Source organism: Haliotis rubra, unplaced genomic scaffold (assembly GCF_003918875.1).
Source record: "Haliotis rubra isolate DU_JTF1 unplaced genomic scaffold, ASM391887v1 Scf1427, whole genome shotgun sequence".
Taxonomy (NCBI): domain Eukaryota; kingdom Metazoa; phylum Mollusca; class Gastropoda; order Lepetellida; family Haliotidae; genus Haliotis; species Haliotis rubra.
The window spans coordinates 80,899-100,076 of NW_025765367.1; the positions used below are offsets into that span (position 1 = coordinate 80,899).

Here is a 19,178-nt window from a genome sequence, read left to right on the forward strand (position 1 = left end):
CTGACCCCGGTGCCTCAGCAGTAGATTGTTTTACTGTTAACTGGAGTTCTCACAACAATTATTGTTTCCCTCCTTTCAGCATCATCCCACTGGTTCTGAAAAAGATCGAGCAGGACAAAGCAGATGTGACACTCATAGCTCCGATGTGGCCAACACAAGTGTGGTTTACCAAGTTACTGAGACTAACAGTAGACTATCCTCTGATTCTACCTGTGAGGAATCGATTGCTACATCTACCGACAGAACCAACCTTGCTGCATCCGTTGAGGAGGAAATTGAAACTAACTCTTTTCAGATTATCAGGGAATGCTACAAAACAAGAAACCTTTCAGAGACAGTTACAAATGTTTTGCTTGCATCATGGAGAGACAACACCAAAAAAACAATATCGGAGTTATCACAAAAGGTGGTTGTCGTTTTGTGTCAGGGGGGAATGTTGATCCCCTTCTACCATCTTTGAACCAAGTTCTGGAATTCCTTGGAGAACTGTACCACAGTGGATTAGGTTATAGTGCCCTGAACACAGCCAGATCGGCTCTCTCTGCCATCATAACTGTTGAAAATATGCCAGTAGGGAATCACTCTCTAGTTAAGAGATTCATGAAAGGGTGTTTCAATTACGCCCAGCCCTCCTAAATATTCTGTTACGTGGGATGTTAGTAAAGTACTCACCTCACTAGCGGAATATGGAAATACTGATACTTTATCTCTTAAAAAGCTTACTTTCAAATTCGCAGTTTTATTATGTTTGCTTTCTGACCAGAGAATCCAATCTGTCCATTTGTTACATGTAGACAATGTAGAATTTAGAGATCAACATCTTGTTATTAGAATAGGAGATCTTGTAAAACAATCAAGAAGAGGTTTTCATGTTGGGGAACTAGTTTTCTCAGCCTACCCACATGATGACAGACTGTGCATTGTGACAACAGCCCGTGCATATTTAAATTGTACCAGAACGCTTAGAGGAAATGAGAACAAACTGTTCCTAGGACTGCAGAGACCCCACAAACCAGTGACTAAAGACACTATTAGTAGGTGGGTGAAACTGACACTTGCTGGAGCCGGTGTGGATGTGGGTATTTTCAAACCGCACAGTGTACGTGCTGCAGTGAGCAGCTCAGCGTGCAGATCAAAGGTGCCGCTCCATACGATTCTCCGCACAGCGGGATGGACTCAGGAGTCGACATTCCGGAGACATTACGATCTCCCGCTAACCGTAGACACAAGAGTGTGTGATTCTGTGTTAGCAGCAGTTAAACGCTAACTGTTTTATATCATCATTTACGCATTGTACCTTTTTTATTCTGTAAGTTTCTATAAACCAATTCTCAAATCATCCATATTGTTTGATATTCTGTCTTATTCGTGGAATGAAAAATGTTTCCTCTTCTCTGAAGCTCTCACGTGACCCCTAAGGAAGGATGGTGATATGGAATTATACAATTAAACGAGACTTACCTGTAAGGTGAAGTTTGAGTGTAATTCCATGAACCATCTTCCTGACTTAGGGGTTACGTGCCCACCCTCCCTTACCCTCGAACAATTGGTAAGATGAAACATTTTTGCTCAAGACTGACTAGTGCGCATGCGCGTCTCTCTCACGTAACCCCTAAGTCAGGAAGATGGTTCATGGAATTACACTCAAACTTCACCTTACAGGTAAGTCTCGTTTAATTGTATAATTAGATGTGTAGACTCGTCAAAAATAAAAGAGTTAAGAAATATGTACATTGTATTGAATGGACGGTGCAAGATGTGACGATTCGTCACATCTTTCTAGCCTGTGGCAGAGGTACTATGCTGGCTTGCCGCATTGAACTCTGGGTAGCAGAGTGTTATCAGTTCTGTTGTCAAATGACGTCAAAGCAGGTGACGTCACGTCATAAATCTTGTTTCATGATCTAACAGTGTTATGTTGGTTCAACAGCCCGTTGTGAGTTGTTAAAAGTAAACTTACAAATTAATTTATGATAATTTTTACACTTTTAACAGAATTTCCACCCATTTTAGCGGGATAGGGGTGTTAATTAACCTAGGGTTTCTGCAAATGATAATGCACTGAAAAACAGCGTTACCACAAAAGTGTAGGGATACATTCAAAGGTTTTGGTGAATAGGTTTTCAAATTGCGACCGTATATGCTGATTACACGGTCGGAAATTTATAGCACTGTCCAATCAGAACTCGTGTTACATGCTAAGTTGAATTGGAATAAGAGGCTGAGGGCTCGGAAGAAAGTAAGAAAATATTGATATATTTCATAGTTGTAATTTTATACCTGTGATAACCAGTTGTTTTACCGTCCGTAACTGACAAGTTTTTAGTATTTAACTTTAATTATTATAAATCTACAACTTTACTTAGTCACGATATGGCCGAAATAGTGCCGATGTGACTTCAAATTTTAACTCACACTCACTCACTGTCAATGTAGATTTGTAAGTGTCATACGCGCTCTTCCATTGATATATACTTGTTTATATTTTGTTGAGTTTTGTCAGATTTCTTGAATTTAGCAACCGTAAGATCTACCTGTGGTCGTATTAACTTGCTTGGAGGAAACGAAAGAAAGAGTGCAGAAAATATATTTTCAAGGTCAGTATAAGGAAAGGTATAATTCTTATCTCAGAGACGGAATGAGAGAAGACTTATGTTTTTAAACATCCTCAGAAAGAGGTGCAAACGGTTGGACTCATTAGTGCATAGCTTGTGATGCATTGTTATGATAATACAGATCATGGGGGCGCTGTGGGCGCGGTGGCCGAGCTGTCTAAGGCGCCAGGCTAGTAATCCAGCGAGCTTGGAGGTGCCGGGATCGAGCCCACCTGTGACCGGGTGTAAAAAACCTTGGAGTCAACTTTGTGTGCAGACTCTTTCAGTGTTGTCACAACCCCTAGTGTACAGAACACAACCCTGTGCACTTAAAAGAACCAACGAATCCGTGGCACAAGGTTTGGCGTGTAGCACCTGCGGGTCCACTCCAACGCACGCACGTGTTTTGGGCGAAGGAAAAGCATTTCTGCAACCAGCGCTCTCAACCACCAGGTTCCCGACCTCCTCCGACACAGAGGCCCATCCTACAGCAAACAAGTTGCGCAATTTATTCGCCTCTTACGATAAGCAGTGGGATGCCGATGACCAAGTCTACACCGAGTACGCACGGGATGTGAGCTATTAGCGTTACCCAGCACTCGCCACGAGAAGTGAGTAAGTGAGTATGTTTAATTTTACGCCGCACTCAGCAATATCCCAGCTATATGGCGGCAGGCTGTAAATTATCGAGTTTGGACCAGACAATCCAGTGATCAACGGCACTAAACATCGATCTGCGCAATTGGGAATCGATGACATGTGTCAACCAAGTCAGCGAGCCTGACCACCCGATCCCGTTAGTCGCTTCTTACGATAAGCATAGTAGCCTTTTGTGGCAAGCATGGGTTGCTGAAGACCTATTCTACCCCGGATCTTCACGGGTCCCGCGAGAAGTGACTCCGATGAATAAGACATTAAATATCACTTGATGGGTTCAAATATGTGTATGTTCTATTTGTATACATAAAACAATATATATAAATGGAAAAAATATCACAACACCTATCATTTTTAACACCCATTGATATTTATTTAATAATTATGTTTGTATGATTATTGAAGCCATTCGGGCGCATCATACATTGATTTCAAATATGCACGTGCTACGCCGGGCATTACGTGCAAATAAAAGCAAATAGAACAATATACCATGTGAAATACCTGTGATATACCATTGAAATACATGTAATATTTCTGAAAACTAGGTTTTCCTATATAAGCATGCTTTGCTTATGGAATGGCGTTCTAACTGGGTGATGTAATCAATAACATAAAAAACGTGACTGTTTTTCAGCCATTTTGATATTTCTTTGTCCTTTATCACCAACGTTCTGAAAATAAAACACAAGGTGACATTAATGACTGGTACACTTGGTACTTCTACAAATGTGTGCCAGAGCAGTAATGCCAACCAAACACGAAGCCACATCACAGATCCTGCGTTAAAACATGGAGTTGTGTTATTTGTTAGTATGATATTAGTTTATTCAAAACGACAAACTGCTGTCACGTAGCTATAAATTATAAGCCGTTGACAAGGAAGCTGTAGAAACGTTCCTTATACATTATAATATCGTGTATAATGTGATTGTGGAAGCTAGACGAAAGTGAGGGACAACATACAACACCCGCATTTACAAAGAGTATGTCTGTCTCACAAAACAAAGGTTAAACAAAACCACTACTGTGAACTTATACAGTGACATATGTATGTCACGATCATTAACGCATTTAATTCAGTCTCTAATAAGGAACAATACTGAGTGGATTACCTTCCCGTGTACATGATATTAATCATCCTACTGACATTTCAATACCAACACAATACAAGTCACTTTGAAATGACTAAAATCTCCGTCTAAAATATTATAAAACTGTAAAAACTGACTTCCCGGGTAAAAAAATGCAATATTCCAGCTATATGGCGGTCTGTACATAATCGAGTCTGGACCAGACAATCCAGTGATCAACAGCTTGAGCATCGATCTGTGCAATTGGGAACCGATGGCATATGTCAACCACGTCAGCGAGCCTGACCACCCGATCCCGTTAGTCGCCTCTTACAACGAGCATGGGTTTTGAAATGTCATTTCTAACCCACGGGTGGTATACTTTATTAAGTCATTGCAATTACAAATATACCCTGTGTTACATTAGATCATTTTTTTTAAATGGCATCATGTATTCATAACATGAAATTGGTCCAATGGTTGGAAGCATACCTCCACGAATTCTTGCATGTCGAATTTAACCCCTGAAATCTTAAATAATCTATTTCGGCACTATCTCATTTCACCAGCCATTAGAACCCTGTATCTCCCATCGACTTCTTTTCAGGAGCGGTATTGCGTTTTTCAAGTAAGACGTTAAACGAAGTGAAGCATTTTTGGGACAGGCTCATGGAAATTGTTGTAACTCAAACTGACTATCTGTTACGAAGGAGGTCGAGACAATGTTGTATTTCTTTTTAAAAAGCAACATTGAACATATGTTGTTGTTTTCCATTCATTACAGAAAGGCCTAAAGAACAGTCACTATGAGGACCAAGACAAGTGTTATCATGGCGGTTGTGCTTACATTTGCCTGCTTGTGGCAAATGGGTGACGCCCAGCCAGGTGAGCTCGATTTAATTCTGTACGAAACGTGTTCATGTGTAAATTGAAGAAATACATTCCGTCGGTCGATGCATGTATAACCATGAACTTAATGCATAGAGCATTAAGCATGGGTTACTGAAGATCAATATTCTAACCCCGGACCTTCACGGGTAACACATGGTATGAACATTGTTATAACACATTGCATTTTGTCTGGTAAATGCGAATCAGCGCTTTCAAGCCAAATGTGCTTGACAGTAATAGGAGTATTCCAAGGGATACAAAAGGTTGGATCCTCACATGTTGATAAAATTGAATGTCTATAATTAATAGATAGACCAGAGTGGGAGTGATACCTTAAAATTTCAATTGCGAACAGATGATCCAGTTCTCGATTATATATTTCCTGTAAACATGATAACAATCAGAAAATATACCACTAAAACGAAGGGGATATTACATATTGGGGAGATATTATTTTTGAGAACCAAGATGTATTATTAAACATAAATGGATTGACAAAAAAAATGCTTATTCCATTCACAACATTTTATGAATTTCGTCAACACGCCTGTTTCGTACAAGCGTTTTTCATGATGTGCAGAGAACATGATTGATGTGAAACTGGATATTTACAGAGAAACGTTTCAGTGTGCTGCTGTATATTACAGTGATAAAAATCAGATTCAAAGTTGTTCTGGGATTGCTTTAAATACAATTACACGCTCTTCTACTTTCGGCGTTTGTCAAGTCTGGAACTTCGTTTTCTGGAGACCATTTATGTCTTTGACTCGGACAAAGTTGTAACTGTCCCTCAATTATAGTCATAAAATAACCTTGGAATGATATGTTGAAATCATCAAGAAATAACATCATCATCTAATTACATATCTTATTAGAACAGCACCTGCACCTTTTTTAACACGTCAGCAATACCTTGCATTTCTTTCTCTGTTAATATTGGAGAACAAGAAACCAAGGTTTTCTCACTTGGGGCAGGTTCGGTTTCACTATGATACAGATTGGTTATTATATCTCCATTATCAATTGTATCATCTGTATGATTTTGAATTTTGGGTTTTTGAGCAGCCATTGTGGTACGAGTATAGTGTGTGTCTCACCCTCCCGGCTCCCTACCCACGGTTCACCGTCAGAGTGACAAAAAGGACGATGCCACATTCGTATGATTGTGAGGCGCTTCCAACAGTATATTCACTGTCGACTGAGAGTGTGGCATGTGCTGAAAATCAGATATAACGGTTACCGATTAACCATGTTACTTTTAACAGGCACCAAACAGAGGCAAAGTAAAACATACGAAGCTGAAACAATGTGTTCCATGCTGAATCGTTGACGAAACAGTCTGTAGAGGAATTAATTATGTTTTCTTACATTAATTATGTTAAATTTGATCCTCCAACCTCTTAAAAGCTATGAGGCTGAAATTACAGGTGAGTCTGAGACTTAGTCTTCATGAACACAGAACATTTGACTGAAATGTGACCACTGGTTTCTGTTTTATAGTCAGTAAGAAAATCTGAACTTGATCCAGCTTGAGCTTCGTACAGGGTAACACGTGTAAATCGAACATATGTATTTGTTAGAGTCTCCATTTAAGCTTTCTTCTGGCCACACATGTTAATGATGGCAGCAATCATGTGCATCATATCTGCAAACATACAAAGAACGAATGGTAACATGACACAAGAAATTGCAAGGTAGCCGATACTCGTTGATGATGTCCTTCTGTCTGGTGCGCTGGTCTTCTTGCTGATAGAGCTGGTAGGATTGGTTGTTTTCACCTGTAACTTCTGTTGGAGATGTGCCTTCTGCTGAGAAACAGCTTCAGATGTCAGTACGTCAAGTCGGTTTTTCGGTTTACAGAAACATGTGCATTTCTCTCTCACTGTTCTCATTGGTTGTCCATTGCGGTCCAGCTGAACTGTGGGTGCCGCTGAAGTTGGAGTTGTGGTGACTGAGAATGTAGAAGACGTAGTAGTGGTCGTTGCTGGAGATGTATCCGGAGTGGAGGCAGTGTCAGTGCTGGCGGGAGTGGACTTGTGGGAGTAGCCCATGGTTGAAGCTGTCGATGATGTAGGAGACGAAGACATTGTATAATTAATAACAGCAGTAGTCGACGTTGTTGAGGTTATTGCAGATTCTGGCGTGGGAGTGGATGATGTTGTTGTCGAAACAGACGCAAATGTAGACGATATTGTAGGTGTAGGATATTGAGCAGTTGAATTGGAAAGTCCAGAAACTGTAGATACTGCTGTAAAAGTGATTGGTGTGTTGGTGCTTGATGTACTCTCGAGGGCAAGATCTGTTGTGTAAGAAATAGCAAATATTTGTTTAAAAGTGCATTATGATATGCATTTAGATGAGGCCAGCATGCTAGCAGATTGCAAATGATTACATGTTACGAATTGTTATGACTTTTACTTTTATGACAAAAGGTATATGAATATATGAATAGCATATATATAAGAACAGTGATGGTGTTAAGCTGGAGGCCTGGGTTCAGATCCTGGCATGGATATTCCATTCCATATGGCCCCATGGAATGTCGTTATAGGTGACTAGTCCCATAATATCTCATTCAACCATTTAACAAGTTGAACACACTTTAACAAGTTGAACATACGTCATAATTCACAGAGTAATTACCATTTCTAAAGCCACCAGAATATCCCATTCCAATGTAAGGACCATGTCTGATGTATAAGAGTCCAAATGGCGTTGAGCCCTGTAAGTCTATCAACGAGACACCATTAGTCTTAAATTGACATATATTATATCCGCATGCTGATTCTGATTCTGCTTTAACCAGTCCTTTGTCTGAGGCAGTGGACGCGATGCTTGGATCGGTACTGACAAGAATAATCCTTGCATACGTCCATACTGCAATAGGGTTTTCTTTTGTATCCAGTAGATATGAAGTCATGAAATGATCTGTTGACTGAACAATGGCCATGAGATATTCAAAGGACGAAGCATATTTGTTAAATGCCACCACAAGTACAGTCTCACTGGAATTGAAGCAGGCTGCATCAGACACTTCTATGTCCAGATACTCCCCCACATGAATGGTACCTTTAGATTGGCCTGCCACTTCAATATTGGTATTTCTATGCGCACCAACAACCCGATACATCAATTTGAACCTTGGAGCTAATGTGTACAGTATGTAACTCTTTCCGTACATGGCAACAGATATCAACATTTCAGCAACCGGCTCTCTGGCAACCAGAAATCACAGCCACAGGTTTTGAACTTCTTATGTATGTGCCAGTAAAATCTTCGCTGCAAAACAGGCCGAAAACATCCATTATGTTGAGAGTAAGTTTGATATCCTGCCCACTGTTGTTGTTAGAGCCCGAGCATAAACTACCAGATGTCCTCACTGTTATGTTGATATTGGTGTCATCATCAGATGCTATTATCATGAGTTTGGAATACTCAAAAGCTGAGGGACATGACACTGCGACGTATTCTACTGACAGTTGACTCAGTGGTAGTACCAGGTATGACTCGCCGCTCCACCTGTCTTGCATATTCACAGCAGACACGGATATACCATCAGTAGCTGTTATTCTGAAACCTTTTCGGGCTATGGAATTGTTCTTCACGTCAAAACAGTGTTCGGGATTCAGATCAAATCTCGTTGATAATTCACTGCCAATGGTAAGGTTAGTGAATGTATGAACTGGAGCGGGACTCTCTACTTGTACAACTGTTCCTGCTTTCCCTGTGAAATGTAAGGACGCGTTGCATGTATTCTGGTGAAGGAACACAGCCACAATAAAGTCTTCTCCATTGTTGTTTTCTGATGATACCGTATATCCTGCAACATAGAAACAGTGATTTAGATAAAAGGTAATAATAATATTGTCGGTTTGACTGGCTCGTCTTGTATATTTAAGTCAATAAACCACACTTACCTTTTTTCCAGTTATTGCGATTTATTTTATTATATGCTTGCGTTTCGCGTAATGTTACTTTTGGAGACATTATTTTAGCATAACCAAAGGATAAAAATAAACACAGGGCACCATGTTATTTACAAAGATGAAATGTATTGTGCATGCATGTGAAACAGTACTTAACACAAAGGAGTTTTACAACACGTTAATGTGTGTTTCTATGTATACTTTCACACATGTCAGAGTTCGTTCTCGTGTGTGTGTGCGTGTGTGTGTGTGTGTGTGCGTGCGTGTGAAAGATAGAGAGGGGAGGGGGGGTCACACATCAGTGGTCATTCTAATTAGCTGTGATCAATACTTATGTACATGAATGTGTTACAGTCATGGACCAGGGCTCACAGAAAACCTATACACGAGGGAAGAAGGGATCAAATGTACCATGCATGGCTGAAGACAATTCCGTACTCAAACAACCAGGACGTCTGTTTCAACATGTCATACATCGATAAGGTAGTGGCATAAGAATTACTTCGCGCGGAACTAATAATATCAGGTAGGACAGAGAGTGTCAATACACTATTGACTTTAATTTGATAAACTGTTTCAGAAATCAGTACAAAAATCATAATACTTGCAAAACGCAAATAAAAACATTGGATCAAAAGTAACATTATAATGGATAGTTAATTATGTTATGTTGATAGTGAAGTAACTGCAGGCTTACACAGAAACATTTTCTTCACATTTTTATCACCACACACTGTAATTACAGTGTAATTAGATATTGTTATGTTGTTTCAGATCAATATGTTGTACACATGCAATTAATGGTTATGCCTCCTGTCATCCAAATCTGATTAATTATTGAATATATTTACTAAATAGGGAGACTTGGTGATTTCTGATGCAAATCTACTAGTTGGTGATGCGGAGATTTCGCCAAGATTGAAAGATATCGGACAATTATTTGTATCGGCTTCATACGCTTCACTAATAGAAATGCAGTGTGTTAAGTTTTGCTAATTAGAAGTTATTTAAGTACTTTTCAGAGATATGTGCACCAATGTCAAAGGACATTTGCTGAGTTAGCCAGTAGGGTTTGACAAGATCACCCGGATTGTCCCTGGGAGATTTATTTGGACTATGACATAACGAAGAAGGTTTGGGGACAATCATAGGACAAGACCAGTTATTGATCAAGACTTTTTTTACATATCCCTGTAGTCTTTCATGTTTGTTTGCGCCAGTCACCGAAATCTGTTCTTGTCATGTTACCCCAAGACCTTCCTTCGTCTTATCCATCGAGCACTATCGAGCACCATCGAGCACTTAACATCTCGTTAATTTCAGTAATTATGTCTTAAATTACATACGTCGTGTGGTTTTGTTTGGAGACTATTCGTAATGAAAGAATATGAAACAAAACTTTATTTATCCTGAACCCGCCTCACAAGTAAACAACTGGTCGTTTGAATGTCCCCAAGTACCTACTGACAAAAAGTCAATGTTTTTCTCTTCTGTCTTATAAACTGATTTGATATAATACACGGGTTCTAGGTTCTACCAAATATGTACTCTACATATGAACCATATCTATTCAAAATCTGTTTACGTTGAGTCAACGTACCTTTCCTTGCACATGACACGACGACGAAAAGAACCAAAGCCTGAAACAGAATAAATCCATTTCAATGTAACGTTTGATTAGATGTGTTACAGATATGTATTTTTCAACATGTTATCCTATTCGTATATGGCAGTCCAAGATTCATAGAAAGTTAACAGCGTTTCGTATGACTAGTAGTGACAACAATGACTAGTAGTCGGGAATGTAATTACTATTAGGTGTAAGCGGATGAGTGGAAGTTACTTTTTGTATATACTTTTAGAATCCAGACTCGGTCTTCTAGAACAGTATAGACTAATCACGAATTGTATGGAATATTCGGGAAGGTGTTAAGTGAGTGAGTTTACTTTTACGCCGTACTCAGCAATATTCCAGCTACATGTCGGTCTGTAAATAAACCAGACAATCCGGTGATCAACAGCATGAGCATCGATCTACGCAACTGGGATACGATGACATGTGTCAACCAAGTCCGCGAGCCTGACCGCCCGATCCCGCTGCCATAAGCTGGAATATTGCTGAGTGTGGCGTAATGCAACAAACAAACAGATCAACCGATGAGACATTGTGATTACTTTACAGTAATGAACAGAGACCAAGGTTATTACATCCATCCAGCTTACAAAATAGGATATTTTCAAAGGTAGATGATCACATATGAGGTTCAAATCCTGACTACAATTAGCAAATGAATGATTTTGTAGATTTCTTTTGACGATATATCACAGAATGTACAAAAATTATTTTTTTCAAATCCAAAAATGAAACATGTTATCATCGAAAAGGAACAGCAAATAAAAATAAATAATGTATGTGGCCCCATACTGAAGCGTGTGATGCTTTTTAAGAATGTCATTTACAGAGTTATCTCCCCTTAAGCGATTCTTATAGAATTACCCTTACCATCCTTTTCTTAGATAAATCACTAACCTTGAGTGACATATGCATTTTATTGATATATTTGAATTCCTTACACATTTTTACATAATTAAAAGCCTTAAATACTGTATCATATTATATTATAGTTTCATTACAATGAACTTCAGGTGGTAAAATGACAAAATAATTGTAAATCTACGAAGAAAAACAATGTCATTACTCTACATACTGCTCTGTTAAACATTTTATTTTGTGAAATTACACATTTATCTTTCTTTTTTACATTGCAGCCAGTTTGGGTGAAATACTGAGTATTTGTGGTTTGGAAATGGCATTTGAAAGAAATGCTGAGTCATCGCTTCAACGCCCCCTAATGGGCTAAAGCCAGATCTTTGATTTGTAAGACTCCTATTTTTGGATTCGTGAGGCAATTTTACGTCAGAATATATGTTCAAACCTTTTGGCCTCTCTAGGTACAAAAATCATCCCCAGGCTCTTGGACTAATCATCTTATCAAGGCCAATGAACAGTAACCCTTCCCTGCCCTTTGTTCATCTGGTTTCATGCCCATTCTCTATAATCACAACAACTATCAGTAATGTCATCACACTCTACATGACCTGTTCATTTGGATAAGCTCAAATATCATTTCATGTATATATTCTCCTTGTGCACAATGCTGGGTATCACTTGCTTTATAACGGGGTTAGCATCTACACCGAAACGTCGCATCTACTGCAATAAAGTTGTCGATTCATAAAACTTGTTCTTCATCATCATGCCAGCTTCTAAATGCCACTTTAAGGAGTTACTTTACAGTAGTTTGATTGTATTGATTTGAAAACCCTTATACTACAATTGCTTATTGTGTAACGTTTATTGTGTAACGTTTGTTCGTTTTACGACGAATTATATTAAGTACAGATTTCTAGGTTAACTAATAATCTGAAAATCGGCGTGTAACACCAAAGTAATTATGAACACGGAATGCATCTTCAGTTAATAGACAGGTACAAAATATCATCTTATCTATGTAGATAATATATAATTTACTTACAAATATAAACATATTGTTACTTACCACTTTCATAATGATATGGCTTGCTTCCATCATGTTGAAATGATAGTTTTAGCTAACATACATTTGGTTTCCAACTGATTGATGGAGAACTCTCTACACCTCTCCTGCAAGACGATACATCGTACAAACCTGTTTCAAAAGTCAGTTTGAACCATGAAATATATTGCAACATTCCGGTTCATAATAGAGTACTGTTTATAGATTTGCTTTCACTTTGGCTTCGTAATTTAGACATATTCCGTTTGAAGGCTCAATCGATGAACGCCTGTCACTGAAATAATTAGCATGCACTTACAAGTTGGTAGAGCATAAATAATGATGTGGTAATGTACACTGAACAATAATGTTGAAAATGGGTCGTACAAGGTAGTTAATGGGAATACCATAATGGCCAGGTCTAACCAGACGCCTCCGTCCATTTCAACTGTTGTGAACAACGCGGGGTACATGCAGCACGCTCTTTGTGAAAACGCAGCCCTGCACGTGTGCAGTGTCACGTGACCACAATTTCATGCGCCTAACCACCCATAGGTGTGCAGAATGTGCTTGTGATTAGAAAACCGCGTTGTCAATCTTAGAAACAAACAATTATCTTGCCACGTCTTATAAATGTTTAACGTCCAATTAGCATGATCCATGCTGGCCAGTCTACCGTGGAAGTTGCAAGTGCCATTGCATGCAATAGAAGGACACTTCACTACCTGAGGACACGTGTCCATCAAACAACTACGACACCTGATTGCCCCAGGTCAGAATGGCCATGTGTGACGTCACATGGCGAGGACAATCACAGTCGGCTACGTCAGTTGCGTGATCGTTTTACGACTGCAACGTCAACCTGTTTAGGGACCGTGTAACTACCAAGAACATCTTCGTGCCAGACGTCCTTATGTTTGACCGATTCTGACACAGGTAAACCACAATGAATGTCTATGCAGGACACAATTTCACTTACAGGTGGCTAAATGTCCTGCAAATGTGGGTACTGACGTCATGGAGTGGCCATCGAGATCACCTGACCTCAGTCCCAGTCTCAGCTCTTGAAAGAAGTCTTCGTGCCTTAAGACGTCAACCCCAGAATGGTCAAGCCGTGTTGGTACAGCAATAGCGCAGGTTGCCTAATGGTGTGTTCATGGGCGCTAGGCAATGAGACAACGTTGACCTTTCTGTTGTGAAAGGGAGAGAGGGCATACAAGCTACAAACCAGATGGCTCGTCCCTGCGGAATCAAAAAGTGACCCAACGTGCTACTGTTGACTGTGGAGGGTGCACCAAACGAAGCTAATGCCTAACCCTGTTTTAATGTACGCTTATTACGATCAAACACCAGATTTATTCGCTGGCATCACACTTTGTTCTATATGTGTATGTTAGGGACATATGTAGCAGGGCGTGGAGTCATCCCACAGATGACATCCTTACCTTGTCACCTTGCTGACGGGGTAAGCCTCTTTGGTCATGAGGACAAGGCGTCCGACTTCGGATCAAAAGATCCGTGGTACAAATCCCAGCACGGAACTCGGAAATGTTATGGCCTCTACATTATCGCCCAACGTGGGGCTGAGCACGTTCATATGAAATTTGAGCAAAATAAGGATCAGTACCCTACTATGCGGCTCTGAAACGTGCCTTCTGTTGACGGGGGAGTATGTAGCAGAGTGTGGAGTCATCCCACAGATGACATCCTTACCTTGTCAGCTTGCTGACGGGGTTAACCTCTTTAGTCATGTGGACAAGCCGTACGTCCGTGGTTCGAATCCCAGCACGAGACTCGGACATTTTACGGCCACTACACATAAAGTAACACATATGAAGTTTCTTTTTCTGTTTAGTACAGTAAACAAATTTAAGCTTGAATGATCGCAGTAACACAACAGAGAACGGCATTTAGTATCACCTAATGTTTCTTCAGTTTTTGCACAAAGGTTTTTCTTCGAAGTAATGGTAATTCAGTATAGATCTTCAACGAGTTGTGTTCATGAAATTGTTGAACATATCCTGCCCAATTAGTATGGCCGCTATTGTAAAGCTATGATTGTCCCCGAAATAAACTTCTTCATGTAGAGTTGATGTACAATTGGTTGTTTGGTTCCCTCCTTCTTTTTTCCATCTCGATGGTACCTCCCAGTGATTGAATCTAGTAAAAGAATTTCAAAAATTATTTATAACTGTGTTGTGTGTCCTCCCTATTGCTTTGTAATATGTAGACGTTACGCACATCCAGGTACATATTCCCTTTAAACATTACACATATGTGTCACGTATGTTATCTGTAAATCATTAAAATTATTTAAATCATCAGTAAGATACCAAAGTCGATTCAAACCTACCATCACTATACATATTTACGTATGTACATATAATGTGACTAAAATAAGCATAAGGAGGTTAGACTTTGGTATTTAATTCTGTCGAATGATAAGCATCACATGATGAAGGCAAAATATAGGAGCATAATTGTGCATTTAAACGCTAAGGACCCCAGGAGACATAATTGCATACGAATATCGGATTCAAAACGTGCTGTTCATTTGCCAGATGAGCTTTATTGCCCTTTTGTCCAATATTGGCACATATACTGTCACTGTTATATTTGCAACCAAAGGACACCAAAGTGGATTTTCTTTATATCAGATCATGTTTACAGTGTTACTCACCTTCCAGGATACTCACTAATCACACAGGGACTTGCAGTAAAGATACAGCAGCCATAGTAGGCAGAATGATTCTACAAGACATAGCTTATAAGAGTGCCAAATTCGGCGATTGTGTGCTGAAACCGAGCCCATGAGACGTAAAAGGCAAACTACCGATAAAAATGTTCCGACAACAATCAGCAAAGACGTCATTTATCAGCAAAACAAACACAAAAATCTAATGCATCCATTTTTCTCGAGAAATATTAGCTCTGTATGCGTAGTCTAATACGAAAACAACGGATGAAACGTAAAGGTTATTAGTGCTTGTATTAGTAAAGTGCTGTGACAAATTGATACCCAATTTCGGAAAGACATACCTGTGGTGTGAACCCAGCTGACAGTGTTAATGATCTCTATATGTCAAAGTTCTTACCTGCTGTGTATGGACAATATTCCCGATATCATGCAATAAATTTTGCTTCGCCAGCCTTCCTTCCTTCCTTCATACATTCTGATTCATTCATTCGGTTTCATTCAGTTTCATTCAGTTATTCATTTTCATTGTACACGGTTTTCCAAAGTGACCATTGATCAGATAGTATCGAATTTTACACGTTGATCTTGCAAGGTAATATCTATGACAGTTACAAACTTAACGAGTTCATAGGAGCAACATCGCAATATTTTTATAGTACGTGACATTCTCAACGTCTTCGGTTCAAGTATATATTAAACACTAAAGTTGAATTCTTAAATCTATTCCGTTTACACAAAACAAAGACAAACTGTCACATCAACTGTTACCTTTCAAAATTTGTAGAATGGTTGAAACATAGATAATAAGAAGTTCATGTGCTAGTGAATAAAGAATCCAACATGTCAGTAACAAATCAATGCTATCAGACTGACATTGCTCCTCATTATTTTGGTAATCAATTAAATAAGATGTAAAATGCATGCTCATCAATAATTATGCTATGTCTTGTAATGATGAATGTGTTGTTTATGTAAAACAAAATGACGTAATGACATATATTTCAATTACACTAACGTCACATACCACGATTTGAATCCATTCCGGTTGAGTAGTGGAGTGAGAAGCCTCTTTTATTACCGCCTACTCTGTCAGTTATAAACTGGATTACGAACTGTGTCTTGAACAAATCTGAAATATAAGACGCATCAGAGGTGTGGACTTAGCAAAAGCAGTGAGTGAAAGCATGTACAACAATTCAGTAGGAGTGCAGGAAGGTTACTACATTTTTCTTCAAAAACACGACAACATGTGTAAACCCTTTATACTGCGCGTCTGCTTAATGGCTATGCCTACATGCCTACACCTGGAAATATCATAAGTACGTAGGATATAGTCATACATGTTTTCGTGAAGGTTCCATTACAAATGTTGGGCCCTCCGTTGATGACGAGCCAGTCGTATAGACAGCCACTGACAATGTCTATGTCCAAGTCCAGGAGTTCTATGGTAACAGTCTGAAAATGTCCATCGATGTCCTCGATGACATACGTGCAGTTGAGGTCATTGCTGTAGTTGCCAGGGTAGCCGGGACTGGTCACCTGACCCTGACTGTCGGTCAATGTCATCGAACAGTTCTCTGATGACAGACAGTGGGTGGAGGTTAACAATTTCCACAAATATAACTCGTTACTGTATGAATCTGCTACCACATCAGCGTGTATTGCAATGTTTCATTCTAAAACTAGACATATTGTAACTCATTTAGGAGATATAAAATTCTGTGGTTTCAATGTGCTACTTCATTGCCAGTAAATTTAATAGCGCTCATTACTATCCTATAAAGATACTATTCTATAAATGTTAACTTCCCCTTTTCCAATCAAAGTTATTGTGACTGGGTAATCTCTGACTGACCAATCACAATCGAATAATCTTTAAATTCATAGCAGATGAATTTTGCATCCATTACTGTTCATCAAGAAGTATGGCTGTAAAACTAACCACCATTTTGATACCCAAGATCCATCTACATACCTCAAGGTTTGCAACGTAGATGACCAGTTTATGGCTATTTTACGACCAGTGTATGGCTAATATGATGCCATATTCCCGTAGTAACAGATCATGAACTAAGATGTAAACAACAAGCACGTCGGAGTAAATTGGGATTGTGTCATCTTCCACCAGTTGTTCTTGATTTGTACGGACACGCCCAGTTAAAAACAATACATTAAATAACATGTTATTGCACACCTACCTAAAGCACCAACCATGTCGAGGTAAGAGACCAGCAAAAGGACAATCCACATTGTTTCAGCTCGCTGAAGTTTGGGATCAATAAACTTCATCAATGGCGTTTTGGTGATTTATTAAGTACTACAAAGGGTCGTCGCTTTTTTGAGAAAAAACATTCATGTGTTATAAAACCTAACGAATAATCATAACTGAATAGTTTTGGGAGTAGGTTAAACTACTGCCAGTAACATCATCACACTATAACAAATTACTGTACCTCGCAAACATATTAAGAGAGTGTTTCTTTATACCGGTAGTCTAACCGTCCGTTTGAGTCAGATGATGATAGTTTCTTAAACAACTTTTTTGGTGGAGTCCGGAAAATTTTCAAATATAAGAAAGCTGTTGGGTATTAGTACATGATAAACATGTGTACTATTTATATATATTAATGTGGCAATTTTGTACAGATATAAAATTTGCAATTCATAAGTCCGTTTCTGACTCAAACGGACTTTTGTAACTAATTCCACAACTCGCAGTCAACGTAACACACACTATGTTCATTCTTCTGTTGAGGCGCCTTATCATATGGCCATTCCGTTGATATATCATGTCCAGTATCTATCCTGTCCATTAGATCACACTGTCACACATCAAACAATGCATTATACTTTCAACTACCAAAGTTCTAATTAAAGCTTTAAGAAAATTCTGTGTCTCACATTGCACTCACCTGGTATACGATATGGTTGAGAATCAGTTATACCTTTACGGTGGCGTTCACTGCATTGTGGCAATCCTGCGTCTAGTTGTATTTATGGACACACTTTGGCAAACATGATAAAAGTGTCCTTAATCTTGAAACAGGAGGGTATTTCATGGCAGACCAGGAATGGTATGTGGTGGTTATTTCATAGCTAATTTAATCACACTTGGTCCTGTATATGATGATGCAGTGTTGATCATGCGGATGTTAAAATCGAACTTTTAATCATACAATTGAAGTTTTGAAGGAGATGAAAGTCAAAACACGAATCGCGATTTAGTGGAATACAATGTATGTGTTTAAATACAGGATATTTTCCCGTGTATGGCTGAATTTGATGATGTAAATACATTACGCCAATCATAATCGGACGTGTAAGGGTCCCGTGACAGATGTATGATTCATTTGCCAATGCGTGGGTTAATACTCTTAGTGTTCAGTCCTTTGGACGGATCCAAGAAAGTGTCATTCAGCAATGCCAAGCTTTTAGGCAACACACGATATTAAACTGTTCCATGACCTTTCATGTTAATCGACCCATAAGTAATTAGTACACTTCTCCAGTTAGATGTTCTTCAATTGATGGACCCGTGAAGGTCCGGGTTAGAATATTGGCCTTCAGTAACCCATGCTTGTCGTAAGAGGCGACTAACGGGATCGGGTGGTCAGGCTCGCTGACTTAGTTGACTCATGTCATCAGTTCCCAATTGCGCAGATCGATGCTCATGCTGTTGATCACTGGATTGTCTGGTCCAGACTCGATTATTTACAGACCGCCGCCATATAGCTGGAATATTGCTGAGTGCGGCGTAAAATTCAACTCACTCACTCACTCTTCAATTAATCATTTGACAATTT

At 39.2% G+C, this 19,178-nt stretch overlaps 1 protein-coding gene across 1 annotated transcript; it reads right to left on the reverse strand.

Annotated features, from left to right (window-relative positions):
- Positions 1 to 8,034: 8,034 nt before the first annotated feature.
- Positions 8,035 to 12,789, reverse strand: LOC124269177. Its single transcript, XM_046704188.1, has 3 exons — positions 12,702 to 12,789; positions 10,742 to 10,781; positions 8,035 to 9,035 (listed from the first exon to the last, which is right to left on the reverse strand). Exons 1-3 carry the CDS (start codon positions 12,732 to 12,734, stop codon positions 8,416 to 8,418), a joined length of 693 nt encoding a protein of 230 aa, XP_046560144.1. The 5' UTR covers positions 12,735 to 12,789; the 3' UTR covers positions 8,035 to 8,415.
- Between the last annotated feature and the right edge of the window lie 6,389 nt (positions 12,790 to 19,178).